At 34.5% G+C, this 17311-nt stretch overlaps 1 protein-coding gene across 1 annotated transcript in view; it reads left to right on the forward strand.

Annotated features, from left to right (window-relative positions):
* The window catches only part of CENPP (centromere protein P), a 218795-nt gene that overhangs the window by 26112 nt on the left and 175372 nt on the right, over nucleotides 1-17311 (forward strand). The window contains exon 4 of the mRNA XM_010967487.3: nucleotides 6921-7009. Coding sequence (XP_010965789.3) covers nucleotides 6921-7009 — 89 coding nt within the window. The remainder of the gene's footprint in view (nucleotides 1-6920; nucleotides 7010-17311) is intronic.

The raw sequence follows: 17311 nt of genomic DNA on the forward strand, positions 1-17311 counted from the left end.
ACTAGACAAGTTCAACAGCAGACTACATGAGACAAGAGAAAGGATCTATGAACTCAAAGGCAGGGTACAGGAACTCACCCAATCAAGGCAACAAAAAGGAAAAAGAATGAAAAAAAGTGAAGATAGCTTAAGGGATTTATGGGACAACATGAAGCTTACTAACATGAAGCCTACTAATTATGGGAATCTCAGAAGGAGAAGAGAGAGAAATGATCCAAAAACACATTCAAAGAAATAATGGCAGAAAACTTCCGTAAACTGTAGAAACAGTTATCCAGATCCAGGAACCTTAGAGAGTTTCAGATGAGAAAAACCCAAAAAGACCCACACCAAGACACATTAAAATTAGAATACCAAAAATTAAAGACAAGGAGAGACTCTTAAAAGCAGCAAGAGAAAAACAACTTGTTATATACAAGGGAATCCCCTAAAGACTTTAAGGAGATTTTTCAGCAGAAACTGCAGATCAGACTAGAGTAGCATAATGTATCCAAGGTGCTGAAAGAAAAATCGTCCCAACCAAGAATAATCAACCTGGCAAAGTTACTCAGAATCAAAGCAGAGATAGAAAAGTTTTGCAGAAAAGCAAAAGATAAAGATGTTCATCACCAGTAAACCAGCCTTATAAGAAATATTAAAGGGATTTCTTTAAGTTGAAAAGAAAGGACACTAATTAGTACCAAGAAAACATGAAAGTATAAATCTCACTGGTAAATATAAAGTGTAGGCATTGAATTAATCACTTACAAAGCTAGTGTGAAGGTTAAAAGACAAAAGTAGTAAAACGTAACTGTAGCTACAGTAATTAGTTAAGGGATATACATGATAAAGAAATGTAAAATCAAAAACATAAAATGTTGAGGAGGGAGAGTAAACATGTAGAGCTCTAGAATGTGTTTCAGTTGTTATCAACTTAAAATAGACTGTTACAAATGTAAATTGTTATTTAAGCCTCATGGTAACTATAAAGCCAAAACCTATAGTAGATACAAAAAAGGTAATAAGAAATGAATATAAGAGTACCACTAAAGAAAGTCATTCAACCACAAAGAAAGAGCAAGAAAAGAAAACAGAGGAACTGCAGAACAGTCAGAAAACAACAAACAAAGTGGCATGAAGTACATACCTGTCAATAATTACTTTAAATGTAAATAGGCTAAATTCTACAGTCAAAAGAAATAGAGTGGATAAATGAATAAAAAACAAGACCCATCTATATGCTGCCTTCAAGAGACTCACTTCAGATTTAAAGACACACACAGACTGAAAGCAAAAGGATGGAAAACTATACTCCATGCAAATGAAAATCAAAAGAAATCTGTGGTAGCTATGCTTATATGAGACAAAATACATGCTTCTTTAAAACAAAGACTGTAATAAGAGACAGAAGGGCAAATGATAAAAGGGTCAATTCAACAAGAGGATATAACATTTGCAAATATTTATGCACACAACAAAGGAATAACTACGTATGTAAAGTAGGTACTAACAGACCTAAAGGGAGAAATAAACATCAATGTAATAATAATAAGGGACCTTAAATCACACACCAATGGCTAGATCATCCAGGGAGAAAAACAATAAGGAAACATTGACCTGAAAGAACACATTAGACCAGGTTGACTTAACAGATATATACAGAACATTGCTTCCAAAAGCAACAGAATATGCATTCTTTTCATAGGTATATGGGACATTTTCCAGAATAGGCCAGACTAACCTATGTAAATCTTATATAAAAGTAGATTGAAATGATGTCAGGCATCTTTTCCGACCACAATGATATGACTAAAAATCAATTACAAGAAGAATAATGGAAAATTCACTAATATATGGAAATTAAATCATGCTACTGAACAATCAGTGGATCAAAGAAGAAATCAAAGCAAAATGAAATACCTTGAGACTAATGAAAATGGAAATACAACAGTCCAAAACATACAGCCTTCAGTAAAAGCAGTTCTGAAAGGGAAGACATAGTGATATATGCCTACCTAAAGAAACAAGAAAAATCTCAAATAAAAAGCCTAACTTTATACCTCAAGAAACTGAGGTGTAAAGATAAAGAAGTGAAGCCCAGGGTTAATCAGGAGGAAAGGAATACCATAAATCAGAACAGAAACAAATGAGAGACTGAAAACGCATTAGAAAAGATCAGTGAAATCAAGAGCAGGTTCTTTGAAAGGATAATCAAGATTGACAAACCTTTAGCTAGATTCACTAAGAAAAAAAAGGTAAAATCAGAAATGAAAGAGGAGATACTACAACTGCTACCACAGGAATACAAAGGATCATAACAGAGTACTGTGAAGAATTATGTACCAAGAAATGGATAAACTCTTAGAAACAACCTTCCAAGACTGAGTCAGGAAGAAGCAGAAAAATCTCAACAGACCAATTACTAATGAGATTGAATCAATAATTAAAAACCTGCCAACAAACTAAAATCCAGGACCAGATGACTTCACTGGTGAATGCCACTTAGGAATAAACCTGACCAAGGAGGTGAAAGACATATATGCTGAGAACTCTAAAACATTGATAAAGGAAATTAAAGATGATTTAAAGAAATGGAAAGATACCCTGTACTCTTGGATTGGAACAATTAATTTTGTTAAAATGGCCGACTGTCCAAAGCAATCTACAGATTTAATGCAATCTCTATCAAATTACCCAGGACATTTTTCACAGAACTAGAATAGATGATCCTAAAATTTATATGGAATCACAAAAGATTCAGAATTGCCAAAGCAATACTGAAGAAAAAGAATGAAGCTGGATGCATAACGCTCCCAGACTTCAGACAATACTACAAAACTACAATAATCAAAACAGCATGGTATTAGGACAAAAACAGACATATGGATCAATGGAACAGAATAGAAAGCCCAGAAATAAACCCACATACCTATGGTTAATTAATCTTAGACAAAGGAGCCAAGAATATACAGTGGAGGAAAGATAGTCTCTGGCAAGTGGCTTTAGGAAACCTGGACAGCTGCATGTAAATCAATGAAGTTGGAACACTCCCTCACATCATACACAAAAATAAACTCAGAATGGCTTAAAGAAGTAAACATAAGACGGGATTCCATAAATCTCCTAGAAAACAACATAGGCAAAACATTTTCTGACATAAATTGTAGCAATGTTTTCCTAAGTCAGTCTATCAAGGTACTAGAAATAAAAGCAAAAATAGACAAATGGGACCTAATTAAACTTACAAGCTTTTGCACAGGAAAGGAAATTGTAAACAAAATTAGACAGTCTGGGAGAAAATACCTGCAAACGATGCAGCTGACGAAGGCTTAATTTCCACAATATACAAATATCTCATACAACTCAGTACCAAAAAAACCAAACAACCCAGTCACAACATGGGCAGAACACCTAAACAGACATTTCTCCAGTGAAGACATACAGATGGCCAACAGGTACGTGAAAAGATGTTCAGTATTGCTAATTATCAAAGAAATGCAAATCAAAACTACAGTCACCTCACACCAGTCAGAATGGACTTAAATGTGGGCTAAAACGTCCACAGATGATAAATGCTGGAGAGAGTGTGGAGAAAAGGGAACCCTTATGCACTTTTGGTGGGAGTGTAATTTGATACAGCTACTATGGAAAACAGTATGGAGATTCCTTAAAAAACTAAAAATATGCTTACCATATGACCCAGCAATCCCACTCCTGGGCATATATCTGGAGGAAATTCTAATTCAAAAAGACATATACACCCCCACTGTTCATAGCAGCACCATTTACTGCAACTAAGACATGGAAGCAACCTAAATGTCCATTGACAGATGACTGGATAAAGATGTGCTGTGTGTGTGTGTGTGTGTGTGTGTGTGTGTGTGTGTGTGTGTGTGTGTGTGTGTATTCAATGGAACACTACTCAGCCATAAAAAAGAATGAAATAATGCCAGTTGCAGCATCATGGATGGATCTAGAGATTATCCTACTAACTGAAATAAGATAGACTAAAATCATATATTACTTTTATGTGGAATCTAAAAAAAGACAAATTTATTTACAAAACAGAACTTATTTATAAAACGGAAACAGATTCACAGACATAGAAAACAAACTTTTCGTTACCAAGGGAAAAGAGGAGGTGATAAATCAGGACTTGGGAAATTTGCAAATACTAAGAACTATATATAAAATAAACAACAAGGTCCTACTGCATAGCACACAGAAGTATATTCAATAGCTTGTCATAACCTATAGTGAAAAAGTATGCAAAAGAACATATATATATATATGTATAATAATCACTATGCTATGCTCCAGAAATTATCACAACATTGTAAATCAACTATACTTCAATAAAAAATAAATAGCTACTCTATGATCCAGCAATTCAACTTGGTATTTATCCAAGGAAACAAAAACACTAACTCGAAAAGATATATGCACCCCCATGTTCATTGCAGCATTATTTACAATAGCCAAGGCATGGAAACAACCAAAGGGTCCATTGATGGGCAAATGGATAAAGAAAATTATAGTCTGTATATATAATGGAATATTATTCAGCCATAAAATGAGTGAAATAGTGTCATTTGTGACAACATGGATGGACCTTGAGAGCATTATGCTAAGTGAAGTAAGACAGAGAAATAATTGTATGATGTCACTTATATGTGGAATCTAAGAAACAACCTAAACAAAAGAGAATAGATTGGTGGTTTCCAGGGAGAGGAGATGGGGGAAATGGTTGAAGGCAGTCAAAAGGTACAAACCTCCAGAGATGAAATAAATAAGTTATGAGGATCTAATGTACAGTATAGCAACTGTAGTTAATTGCATTTTTAAAAGTTGCTAAGAGAGTAAATCTTCAAAGTTCTCATCACAAAAAAACACAATTTTTGTAATTATATATGGAGACATATATTAACTAGAGCAATTGTGGTGATCATTTTGCAGTATAGACAAATATGGAATAATGATTTTGAACACCTGAAACTAATAGTGTTATATGTCAATTATACCTCAAGAGAAATTTTTGAAAAGAGTGTCTCATATCACAGACTCCAAAGAAAATTTACCTGATGTGGTGACATTCAAACCCAAATGATAGAAAACACTACAGTCTGATAGAGGCTGCTTCATGAGCAGTATGTAAATTTTTGTGAAATTAACAGGACCCTTTTCTTGAATGTCTCTACCCACAAGTTGTAGAGAAAAATGACATATGCGGGCCTAGGTTAAATTGACTGTGGTAGAAAGGAATGTGCTGTTGAAATTCAGGCAGGATCTTTGAAGTCAGGTTGTTAAGTTTTTAAGTGGACATACATTTTTATTTTTCTTGTACATGTGTAGGTATAGAATTACTGGGTTAGATGAAAGTACCAGATTATGACTAGTGATGTTGAACATCTTTTCATAAGTTTATTGGCCATTTGTAAATCATCCCTGACGAAATGTCTGTTGAGATGCTCAGTTTTTAATTAGGTTATTTGTCTTTTCATTATTGAGTTCTAAGTGTCCCTGGAATTTGTTCTTGGTTAGATATGGTGGTAGATGTGTACTGACAGCCTACTTTATCTACAGCTGCTCCTAACAATTCTCACTATGTTCTTGAGTAGCTGAAAATCTAAACAAATTATAAGCCATTAATATCCATTTCTCCAGCAACTCAAAATATAGACAGTCAGTGTCCAGACTAATGGGGAAGAGTCAAGCAGTATCCACTCACCCTATATCCCCTTAGAAAATACTAGAAATTGCTAGATCTAATCCTGGTAACAAATAAGATCCGCAGAGTTCAGAGCATAAAGATGATACAGAGTTTGTTCATCATCATTTAGGATCCTTGCCTCAAAAGGAATTAGAAAATGGAGATAAATACAGTTTTAAAGAATTAATCCAGGAAATACAGGAACATGCTACATTATGACTTCTTGGACTCTCAAATGAAAGCATTCAAAGAAGACTGAATAAGAAGGAACGAGAGCTTAGAGAAAGGAAGAAAGAATTAAATGATTATAGTGCTGAATATAAAACAGATAAACAAGTTTCTTCTGTATAGCACAGGCAACTATATTCAATATCTTGTAGTAACCTATGATGAAAAAGAATATGAAAACAAAGATATGTATATATATGTATGACTGAAACATTATGCTGTACACCAGAAATTGACACGATATAAACTATGTTTCAATTTAAAAAGAGAGAGAGAGAAAATGATTATAGTGCTGAAAATTAAAGTAGCCAGGAGTATAGACTTGAAAAAAATTGCCTAAAAGTGCAACTGAAAAGAAGGAAAAGAAGGAAAATCTGGAGGACAATGAAGAGTCAATATATGATTTTTCCAAAAATAAGAAAAAAGTGAAAGAGAAATTATAGGTAATATGTAATAGAAGAAACTTGACTAGAGGGAAGGAGAAAACCTGAATTTGAATACAGAGTTGTTTTTGGCTTTTTTGTATTAAGGAGCCATTAGTCTTTGTCTTCATTTCTCATTACTTTATGATAGAGTCTTAGAATTCAAAGTTCTGGGACAGAGAATATAAATATTTTAAGTTACGCATTGTCAGAATGATGTTACAGGTTAAATGTCATCCATTATTTTTACTTGCTTATTTATTTATTTTTGTTATTGTTTGTCTAGAAAGTTCTTTCTAACTTAGTAATCAGTTAAATGTCTATATTTCTTCCTATGATTTTGGTGTTTTATATGTAAGTAAGTAATTGTTTGGAGTTCATTTTGGTTTTTAGTATGGATTGAGGGTCTGATTTCATTCTTATAAGAAGTAACTCATGTTTGCATTTCCCTTTCTTGGTTAGTTTTTCCTATTTTTGGGTGACATTTCACCTTGTTTTTTCAAAGTAGTTTTTTGTCTTTGTATTTTATTTAAAAGTTGACTGTGCTTTGATACAAAAAAGTATTTTTGTCCTTATTTTAGAATAAGGAGAGTGTATCTTCAATGATTACTGACCTCAGCATAATAATGGAGCCCACCGATTATTCAGAATTAAGTGAATTTGTGTCTAGGTAAGATACTTTACTTTTTTTTTAAGGGATTGTTTCACTTTACAACTTTAAGTTTACCTGTTCTTTTTCCTTGATCAGTAGATACCAAAATATTTTTGACAGCATAGCACCATTATTGTGACTTACATTTAATATTCTCTGTATCTGTCATTCATTCAATTAAAGTTTATTATACATCTACCATGTGATAAGCATTAAAATTAAAATGTCAGCAAAAACAGATGTAGTCCTGGATTTTCATGGAATTTATAGACTAGAAGAGATGTCAGATATTAAATAATCGCAGAAATAAATCTAAAATTATGGCTGTGATAATTGCTACAGAAAGAGTTACACAATGCTGTTGAAGCATCCATCAGGAATTTGACTTTTGGGGAGAACATAAAATACTTTCCTGAAACTTGAGCTGATATCTGCAAAATGAGCAGGGATACACTAACAGAGAGGTTCTAGACAGAATAGCTTATACACAGACACTGTGGTAGAGGGGAGCATGGCAACTGTGAGCAATGGCCAGGAGACCAGAGTGGCTAGGGGAGGATGAGAGCAGGAGAGTGTGGTAGAAGACAAGACTAGCAACATACGTAAGGTCACACTATGGATTTAAGTATAAGGAGTTTGATCATAGTCCTAAGACCAACATGAAGCACTGAAAGGTTTTAAACTGAGCCTAAGGAAGGCAGAAGTGTGACATTCTGGAAAGAATTATTCCTCATGCTGGAAGGAGAAGAGATTTAAGGGATATAGAATTAGATATTGGGGGGTCAGTGACTAGCCCATTGAAACAGTTCAGGGAAACAGGTGTGTAGTTTGGACTAGAATAATGGTAGTTGAGACAGAGAGCTAGATGGATTTAGGGGATATTCAGGAAGTATAATTGAATAGGCATGATGTTGATGGAATAAGAGGGGTCAGGAGTCAATGACAGATAGTGACTCCTGTCCCAAGTCAACTGTCCAAAGTCAGAACCTGCTTGCTGGTGGTGACTGTGTTTGTTGAGATAAGAAAAGTTGGAAAAGTACCACGTCAGGCGAGATTGTGTCTTCAGTTTGGACATATTGAACATGAGTACCTTTGAAACACTGAAGTAAAAAGAAGTAAACAGCTAAGAAGAGGTGTAGGTAGGAAATATAAACATTGGAGTGATCTGCCAGTGGATAAAGTAAAAACTTTGAGCAGTAATGAGTATGGAGAGAATATAGGGTGAAAATAGAAGAAGGACTGGAACTGAACCTTAAAGGATTCTAAAATATACTGCTGAATAGAACTGAAGGATCCTGCAAAGGAATTAGAAAACTGAGAGATGGGAGGAAAACCAGGAATGTGTTTTTGACCATTGACAGTTGGGTTAACATTAGTTTTTCCTTCACATCTTTAAAGAAATCCTTCCCGTGTCCCCTGGAGGGTATAGATCTGCTATATTGTTTTTGTGTATGTGTGATTTTTCAGATGCTTTCACCTTCTATTAATTTTGCTTTTCAACAGTTTCTGCTATTTCTAGTGTATGTTTATGTGAAAATTCCCAACCATATCTTTCAGATGCTTTTTCTGTCCTGTTCTCTTTCTTCTCTAACTCTGATTACACGTATGTTAGAACATTTGATATATTGTCTCAGTGTTTGGATACTCTGTTCTATTTCTTTCACTCTTTTTTTTTTTCTTTGAATTTCAGTTTGGATAAGTTCTGTTACCCTATCTTCCAGTTTACAGATTCTTCCCTCAGCTGAGGTCCAGTCTGCCAGTGAGCCCGCTGAAGAAATTCTTCATCTCCAGTGTAATATTTTTTATTTCTAGTGTTTTTGTTTGATTCTTAATTTTTCTCTCTGCTGAAATTCGCCATTTGTTCATGCATGTTGTCCAAGTTTTTTCTTTTTACTAGATCTTATAACCTATTAATCAGTTTTTTTTTCTTTTATATTTTCTTATGGAAATTTTCAAATGTAAGTTTTCCCTGTTGCTCAAAAATAGAGCATTCCTATGAAATTCCTTTGTAAGCCAGAATGGTGTAACGTGAAGAAGCAATTACCTCAGGACACATTTTGCTGATGGATGCACAAAATAAATCAAGATACAGCACAGATGCTTACAGACACAGTTCAAAGCTATGGTGGCTTGATGCTGAGATGCTGAGTGTAGTTTCTGGGAAAGGAGCTTGGTGGTACCACTCTAGCTGCTCCGTGTGTGCTTCTGTGACGGCTTGCTGCTAAACACAACTTGAACACTATTTTCACTTTTTGCTTTTTTAAAAACTAAAAGTGAAAGATCTTTTCAGACTTCTTTTTAACTAGCGAAAAGAGGTATTAATATAGATCTTTCGTAAAAGTGAAGTGGTGTGAATCAAACTTTGGAAAAGTGGAGGACAAGTGGATATGTAAAATAATAGTATAATTAACCTGCCACTACCCATTAGGCTACATCATCAGTTATCAGTATTTTGCTAATCTTATTTCATCTATTCTTACACATACACATTTTTAAGCTTTCAATTTGCAAATAATTGTAGACTTACAGGAAGTTGCAAAAAACAAAAACAGTATACAAGGAGATTTCATACACCCTTCCTCCAGCCTCTGACGATGGTAACATCTTGCATAACTATAGTATACTATCAAAATCAGAAAATTGATCTTCATAATATCTAGGGAGCTTTCACAAATTTTATCAGTTGTGCAAGCACTTGTGTGTGTGTGTGTGTGTGTGTTTGTGTTCTATGCAATTTTATTACATATATAGCTTCGTGAACCCACCACCACATTCAAGATAGAAGACTATTTTGTTTTCCTTTGTACTAGCTCCTTTTTTCCTCCCAATTTAAAAAAATTGTGATAAAATATATATAACATAAAATTTACCTTCTAACCAATTGTAAGTGTAGAATTCAGTGGTGTTAAATACATTCATAATGTTATACAACCATCATCATCTGTCTCCATAACTCTTTTCATCTTGTAAAACTGAAACTCTATACCCATTAAACAATAAATCCCCATTTTCTTCTCTATTCCATTCCTATTTGTGTCTCTATGATTTTTAATCATAGTTACTTTAAAGTCCCTGTCTAATGTTACTAACATTTGAATCATCTTTGAGTCCAATTCTGGTGATTGGTTTACAACAGGTTGTTTTTTCTTAAATTTTTGTATCTCATAATTTTTTAGTGACTGATGGACACTGTGTGGAGAAACAGTAGACACTGAAACATATAGTATTTATGCCCAGAAATGAGCACAGTCTTTTATCAGGCTGTTAGTATGCAGTTTAATTCAAGCTAGTCAGCAAGTTGAGCTATAGGTGTGGGACTTTTGTTTCTTTCTTAACTTCAGGCACCAAAGGCTTCAGATTCTTCCAGCAGTGAGTTCAAATTCAAATTTAGTTCTTCCTTGTGGGTAGAATGGAGTTTGGGTACCTGGAGGGCTTTCGTCAGCATTTCAGCCTCACTCTCAGCTTTTATCAGTCCCTACACATCTGTATCTCAGAACAGAATTACACTGCACTCTTCACTGCACTAGACACTCCCCCAGCAGTAGATGTAGATGCTTGTTACTTGGTGCTAGGCTCATGGTGGGAGCAAAGGGAGTTCTGTGTTTCCATGGTCCATCCTTAGTATCGGGCGGGTCCTGTGGAACCCACTGTTCCTGCTCCTGTTCCCCAGTGCAGCCAGACTCAGCCTGAATCTGGGGTTGGTCTTGAGTGGGAGAGAGCTCCTTGCCCCTCTCTTGGACACCCCACCATGGTAGCAGGGTTATGCTTGGTTTTAGTGTAGGATCCTGCGCCCACAGGGTTTCCTACCCCTCCCATGGAGCAGAGGGATTTAGCTTCTGCCCCTCTTCCCAAAGCAGTGGATCTTTCTTCTGGTATCAGAAGTATTTTCTCCCCCCCTCCCAGAATCAGACTCGGTTTGACTCCTCGTCCTCCCTTGCAAGAGATTTTTTTTTCTCCCATTGCTTTGCTGCTACTTCTTTAGGAGCTTAGGGCTTTTGCTTCCTACCAGAGGAGAATTCTGGCTTTTTGTTTTAGCAGCAGCTAATCACGTCTTCTTCATACCTGTGCCACTGCGGGGAGCTCTCTGTGGGCTCCTGCCATGACTCCAGTCTTTCTGGGAGAGTCCCTTTGTGTCTGGGGTTCCTGTCTGTTCCAAAATGACACCCTACCCTACATTTGTCCTTTAAGAATTTGTTGAAATTTGAGTTGCTTTCTTGTTACCCACTTGTATGGTGGCTGCTTCCCTCCCCTACGTTTAACCATGTAAGTAGTTTATGTGTCCTGTTTCTCCTTTGAGGGAGAAAAATTTTAATTTACTTGGTTGCCTTATAACTTTAGGGCTTTTATTGGGTCAAGAAAGTTTAAGATTTTATAGATTAGTCAGACTTTTCCTTGACGTTAGATTGAGAGTGGTCTTCTCAGCAGCTTTTTACATCTTTAATATAAGTGGAACTCTTTCTTGATTTTCTCTTGACTCTCATTCTGGAATTTGGGACATATTATCTTTTTTCCTCTGCAGGCATCTTGCCCTTCCTTTATGTTTTCTATCTCTTCATATTTTTGTGTTTATTCTTTTTTTTGTGTGTGTGTATGTATATATATATACATACACACACACAAAAAAAGAATATATATATATTCTTTTATATATAAAAGAATGTATATCTTTTATATATAAAAGAATATATATATATAACAAGTATAGTCAGTTTACAATGTTGTGTCAGTTTCTGATGTACAGCACAATGCCTCAGTCATACATGAACATTCATATATTCGTTTTCATATTCTTTTTTGTCATGAGTTAATACAAGAAATCGAATATAGTTCCCTGCACTATAAACATGAAGTTATTGTTTATCTATTATAAATGTATCAATTAATATCTGCAAGTCTCTAACTCCCAGTTTATCCCCTCCCCGTCCCTCCTCGGTAACCACAAGTTTGTTCTCTATGTCTGAGAGTCTGTTTCTGTTTTGCAAGTAAGTTTTTTTGTCTTCTTTTTTAGATTCCACATGTAAGTGATATCATGTGGTATTTTTCTTTCTCTTTCTAGCTTATTTCACTTAGAATGACATTCTCTGGGGATATCCATGTTGCTGCAAATGGCATTATTCTAGCATCTTTTATGGCTGAGTAGTATTCCATTGTATAAATATACCACAACTTCTTTATCCAGTCATCGATGTCGATGGACATTCATGTTACCTCCATGTCTTGGCTATTGTAAATAGTGCTGCTATGAACATTGGGGTGCATATGTCTTTTTGAATTAAGGTTCCCTCTGGATATATGCCCAGGAGTAGGATTGCTGCATCATATGGTAAGTCTATTTTTAGTCTTTTGAGGAATCTCCATACTGTTTTCCATAATGGCTACACCAAACTGCATTCCCACCAACAGTGTAGCAGAGTTCCCTTTTCTCCACATACTCTCTAGCATTTATCATTTATGGACTTCTGAATGACAGCCATTCTGACTGGTGTGAAGTGATACCTCATTATTGTAGTTTTGATTTGCATTTCTCTGATAATTAGTGATGTTGAGCATTGTTTCATGTGTCTATTGGCCATTTATATGTCTTCATCGGAGAATTGCTTGTTTAGGTCTTCTGCCCATTTTTGGATTGGGTTGTTTGTTTTTTTTTTATTAAGTTGTATGAGGTATTTTTATATTCTATAAATTAAGCCCTTGTCAGTCTCATCTTTTGCATTTATTTTCTCCCATTCTGTAGATTTTTTGTTTTTTGTTTTTTGTTTTGCTTATGGTTTCCTTTCCTGTGCAAAAGTTTGTAAGTTTAATTAGGTCCCATTTGTTTACTTTTGCTTTTATTTCTGTTGCCCGGGTAGACTGCCCTAGGCGAACATTGCTGAGATTTCTGTCAGATAATGTTTTGCCTATGTTTTCTTCTAAAAGGTTTATAGTGTCTTATGTTTAGGTCTTTAAGCCATTTTGAGTTTATTTTTATGTACGATGTGAGGGAGTGTTCTAACTTCATTGATTTACATGCATTTGTCCAGGTTTCTCAACACCATTTGCTGAAGAGACTGTCTTTACTCCATTGTGTGTTCTTGCCTCCTTTGTCAAAGATTAATTGACCAAAAGTTTGTGGGTTCATTTCTGGGCTCTCTATTCTGTTCCATTGATCCATATCTCTGGTTTTGTGCCAATACCATGCTGTTTTGATTCCTGTAGCTCTATAGTATTGTCTGAAGTCTAGGAGGGTTATTCCTCCAGCTTTGTGCTTTTTCTTCAGTAATGCTGTGGCAATTCTGGAGCTTTTGTGATTCCATATAAATTGTAGGATTATTTGTTATAGTTCTGTGAAAAATATCCTGGGTAATTTGATAGGGATCACATTAAATCTGTAGATTGCTTTGTGTAGTATGGCCATTTTAACAATATTAATTCTTCCAACCCAGGAACATGGGGTATCTTTCCATTTCTTTAAGTCATCTTTGATTTCCTTAGTCAGTGTTTTGTACTTCTCCGCATATAAGTCTTTCATTTGTGCTTATTCTTGATTGTTCCTCAGATCTGTATTTTGGTTCAGTAATTATTCTTCATTTTCTGACTAATCTGCTCTTAAGTCCCCATCCATTGAGTTTTAATTTTCACTGACAGTACTTGTTATTTATAATAGTTCTATGTGTCTCATTTTCAAATCTGTCTCTCTCTCTTTTTTTTTTAAAGAATCTGTTTGTTTGTTTTTGAAGTACAGTTAATTACAATGTGTCAATCTGTGGTGTATGGCACAATGTCCCAGTCATGCACATACATACATATATTCATTTTTTTAATGGTTGCTTTTCAGTGTGACTATTCTAGATTATCTTCTTAGATGAATATTCCAGTAGAGGATAATTACTGCTTCAAATTGTGTCTAATGGGCTATTAAACCCATCTGTTGATCTTTCAACCTCACTGTCAGGACTGGTCATTGCTCAAAAGTTCTTTATGTTACCTCTTTTGTTTTCTAGTTTTTCTGCTATTATGAATAGAAGTGCTGGAAACATTTGTGTAGGGGGTTTTGTGTGAACATATCTTTTCATTTCTCTTAGGCAGGAATGGGCAAAATCTGATTCACAGACCAACTGCCTATTTTTATAAAAGAAGTTTTATTGAAACACAGTCCTGTCTATTCCTTATGTGTTGTCTATAGTTGCTTTCATGGTACAGTGGCAGGGTGAAGTAATTGTAACAGACCATGCAGACTGCAAGCCTGATGTATTTACTGTCTGACCCTCTAAGGAGAGTTTACTGACTTTTGCTCTAGGATGAATACCTGGGAGTGGGACCTTTGGGTCATATGGTAAGTGTATGTTTTTCTTTATAAGAAGTTGCCAAACCATTCTCCAGAAGGTTGTACGAGTTTTGCATTTCTACCAGCAATATATGAGAGTTCCTTTTGCTCTTCATGCTCCCTAACACTTGGTATGTATATATTTTTTGACTTATCCATTCTAGTAGGAGTGTAGTATAATCTCATTTCCCTAATGGTTAATAATGGGAGCGTCTTTACATGTGCTTAATTGCCATCGAGTCCTCTTTTTTTGGTGAAGTTTATATTCCAGTCTTTTACTTATTGCTTCATTACTTATTGCTTTATTACATTATTTATTTTCTCACTGTTCTTTTGGGAATTCTTTATATATTCTGCATATAAGTCCTTTGTCATATATGCAATTTCCAAATATTTCTCCCATTCTGTAGCTTGTCTTTTCACTTAACAGTATCGTTCAGAGAGCAAAACGTTTTCATTTCAAAAACACAGCTTACCTTTTTTTTTTCTTTTTTAAGCTCTTCTTTTTGGTGTGATGTCTGAGAACTTTTTGCCCAACCTCAGGTTATGAATGTTGCCTTCAAAAGTTAGAAATTTTCTATAGTTTTACTTCTTACATTTAGATCTATGATTTATTTTCACTTAATGTAATTGTTGATATGTTTGGATTGAGATCTACCCATTTAGCAGTTATTTTTATTCTCTCTGTCTTTTTCTGCTTTTTTCTCCTTTCATGTCTTTTCTGGATTCTTTGAACATTTAAAAAAAATTACACTTTAATTTGATTTTTTTCTATGTCTCTTACACATTATATAAATATATATATTAAATATTATATCTAAATATGTATTGTATGTATATATATATTATATATATAGCTGGTTTCTTTAGGGATCACAGTCTACTTGGAATTAATTTTTTTTTTTGCCACTTCAAGTAAAAACTTTATACTAAATAGATCCCTTTACTCTCATCTCTTCATGTTATAGTCATCATGTGTATTACTTCCACATACATTATGACCCAGTCAGATACTGTTATAATTCTTACTTTCTGCCTTTTAACATATTTTAAAGAACTTAAGAGAAGAATAGTCTGATACATTTATGCAGATTATTACCATTTTGGTTGTTTTTCATTAGTTCCTATTATTATAGGTTTCCCTCTGGCATTGTTTTCTTTCCATCTGAAGACCTTTATTTAGCATTTCTTTTTGACGACTTTCACTTGGACAAATTTTCATCTAAGAATGTCATTTTTATACCTTCATCTCAGGAAGAAATTTTCACTAGATACTGAATTCCGGGTTGAGAGTTCTTTTCTTTCAGTCCTTTAAAAATGTTGTTTGACTTCCTCTGGCCTCCATGGTTTCTACTGAGAAATCTGCTGTCTTGAAATCCTTGATCCTCTATTATGTTGTGTCTGTTTTCCTCTAACTGATTCAGGAAGTTTTCTTTTTCTTTAATTTTCAATAGTTTGATTATGAGATGTTTAAGCATGGATTTCTTTGAGTTATCCTCTCGGGGGTTATCTGAGCTTCTTGTGCATTTACATCTTTTTACCCAGTTTGGAAAGTTTTCAGCCATTATTCCTCCAAATATTTTTTTTGCTCAGCACTTTTTCTTCTGTGCTTCTGGGTCTCTGATGATATCAGTGTAAAATCTTTTGGTGTTCTACTGCATATTCCTGTGGCTTTGTTCAGTTTATTCAATTTCTTCCTTCTGTGTTATTCTAACTGAATGGTTTCTGGTACTCACCATTACAGTCACGGTATTAAACAGCTTCATCAATGTGAAAAATCCCTCACACTGTCCACCAACTCTTAACCCCTGGCAAAACGTGCTCTCATCTTCACTAGAGTTTTTCCTTTTACAAAATGTCAAATAAATTAAATCACACAGTGTGCAACCTTATGAGACTGATTTCTTTACTTACCATAATGCCGTTGAGATTCATCTGTCTTTTCATTTCTGAGTAGTATTCCATTGTATGGATAATAGTTTGTTTATCCACTCACTTATTGGAGGGACGTTCAGGTTATATCCAGTTTTTGGTGATTATAAATAGTGCTACTCAATAGACGTTTTTATGTGAATGTGAGTAGTCTTTAGGGTAAGTAACCAGAAGTGGGGTTGCTGAGCCATATGATAAGAATATGTTTAAATTTATAATAAACTGAATATACTGCCTGACTGTATACTCGAGTGACTATACCATTTTGCATTCCCACCAACAGTGTGTGAGAGAGACTGATAGTATTTAATGAATTAACTTCTGATAATCACATGATTTTAGACCTAATATTCCTAGGAATTTGTTTTTTAAATAAAAGCTTAAAGTTTTTATTCTGAATTTCTCTTTAGGTTTTGCTTTATCCTTGAGAAAGAGACATTTTGGAGTAACACTACTTTTTTGACTACTCTAGTTGAAACTGAAATGCGTCACTGCCAAGATTTTGTGAAAAAAATCTACGGAAACATCTGTTTTACATTTACTGAAATTTGAACTATGCTTGGGAAAAATAGATAAATTGAAATCACTCTTACTGCTGTAAGAGCCAACACACACACACACACACACACACACACACACACACACACACACAGAATTTCTTCCTATAATGGAAAACTATGGATGTGAATGGGGCTGAAGGAATTGTGACTTACTCCACTTTTAAATAGTTTTATTTTTTTTTATGGACATATAGTTGATTTACAGTGTTAGTTACTGATATACAGCATAGTGATTTAATTATATAGTTATCTATAGTCTTTTTTTAACTTTCGTTAAGTTTATTTTTTTGAAATTGAAGTATGGTTGATTTATAGTATTGTGTTAGTTTCAGGTGTACATACAGCATAATGATTCAGTTTTGTTGTGGATTATATTTCATTATAGGTTACTACAAGATATTGGGTATAATTCCCTGAGCTATACAGTAAATCTATTGCTTGCTTACCTGTTTGTAAGGGAATAAAATGTATCATTTACATTAGCAATGAAAAAGTAAACTAATCAAGAGTAATGTTTCTTTCTTA

The sequence above is a fragment of the Camelus bactrianus genome, chromosome 4 (genome assembly GCF_048773025.1).
Source record: "Camelus bactrianus isolate YW-2024 breed Bactrian camel chromosome 4, ASM4877302v1, whole genome shotgun sequence".
Classification (NCBI taxonomy): domain Eukaryota; kingdom Metazoa; phylum Chordata; class Mammalia; order Artiodactyla; family Camelidae; genus Camelus; species Camelus bactrianus.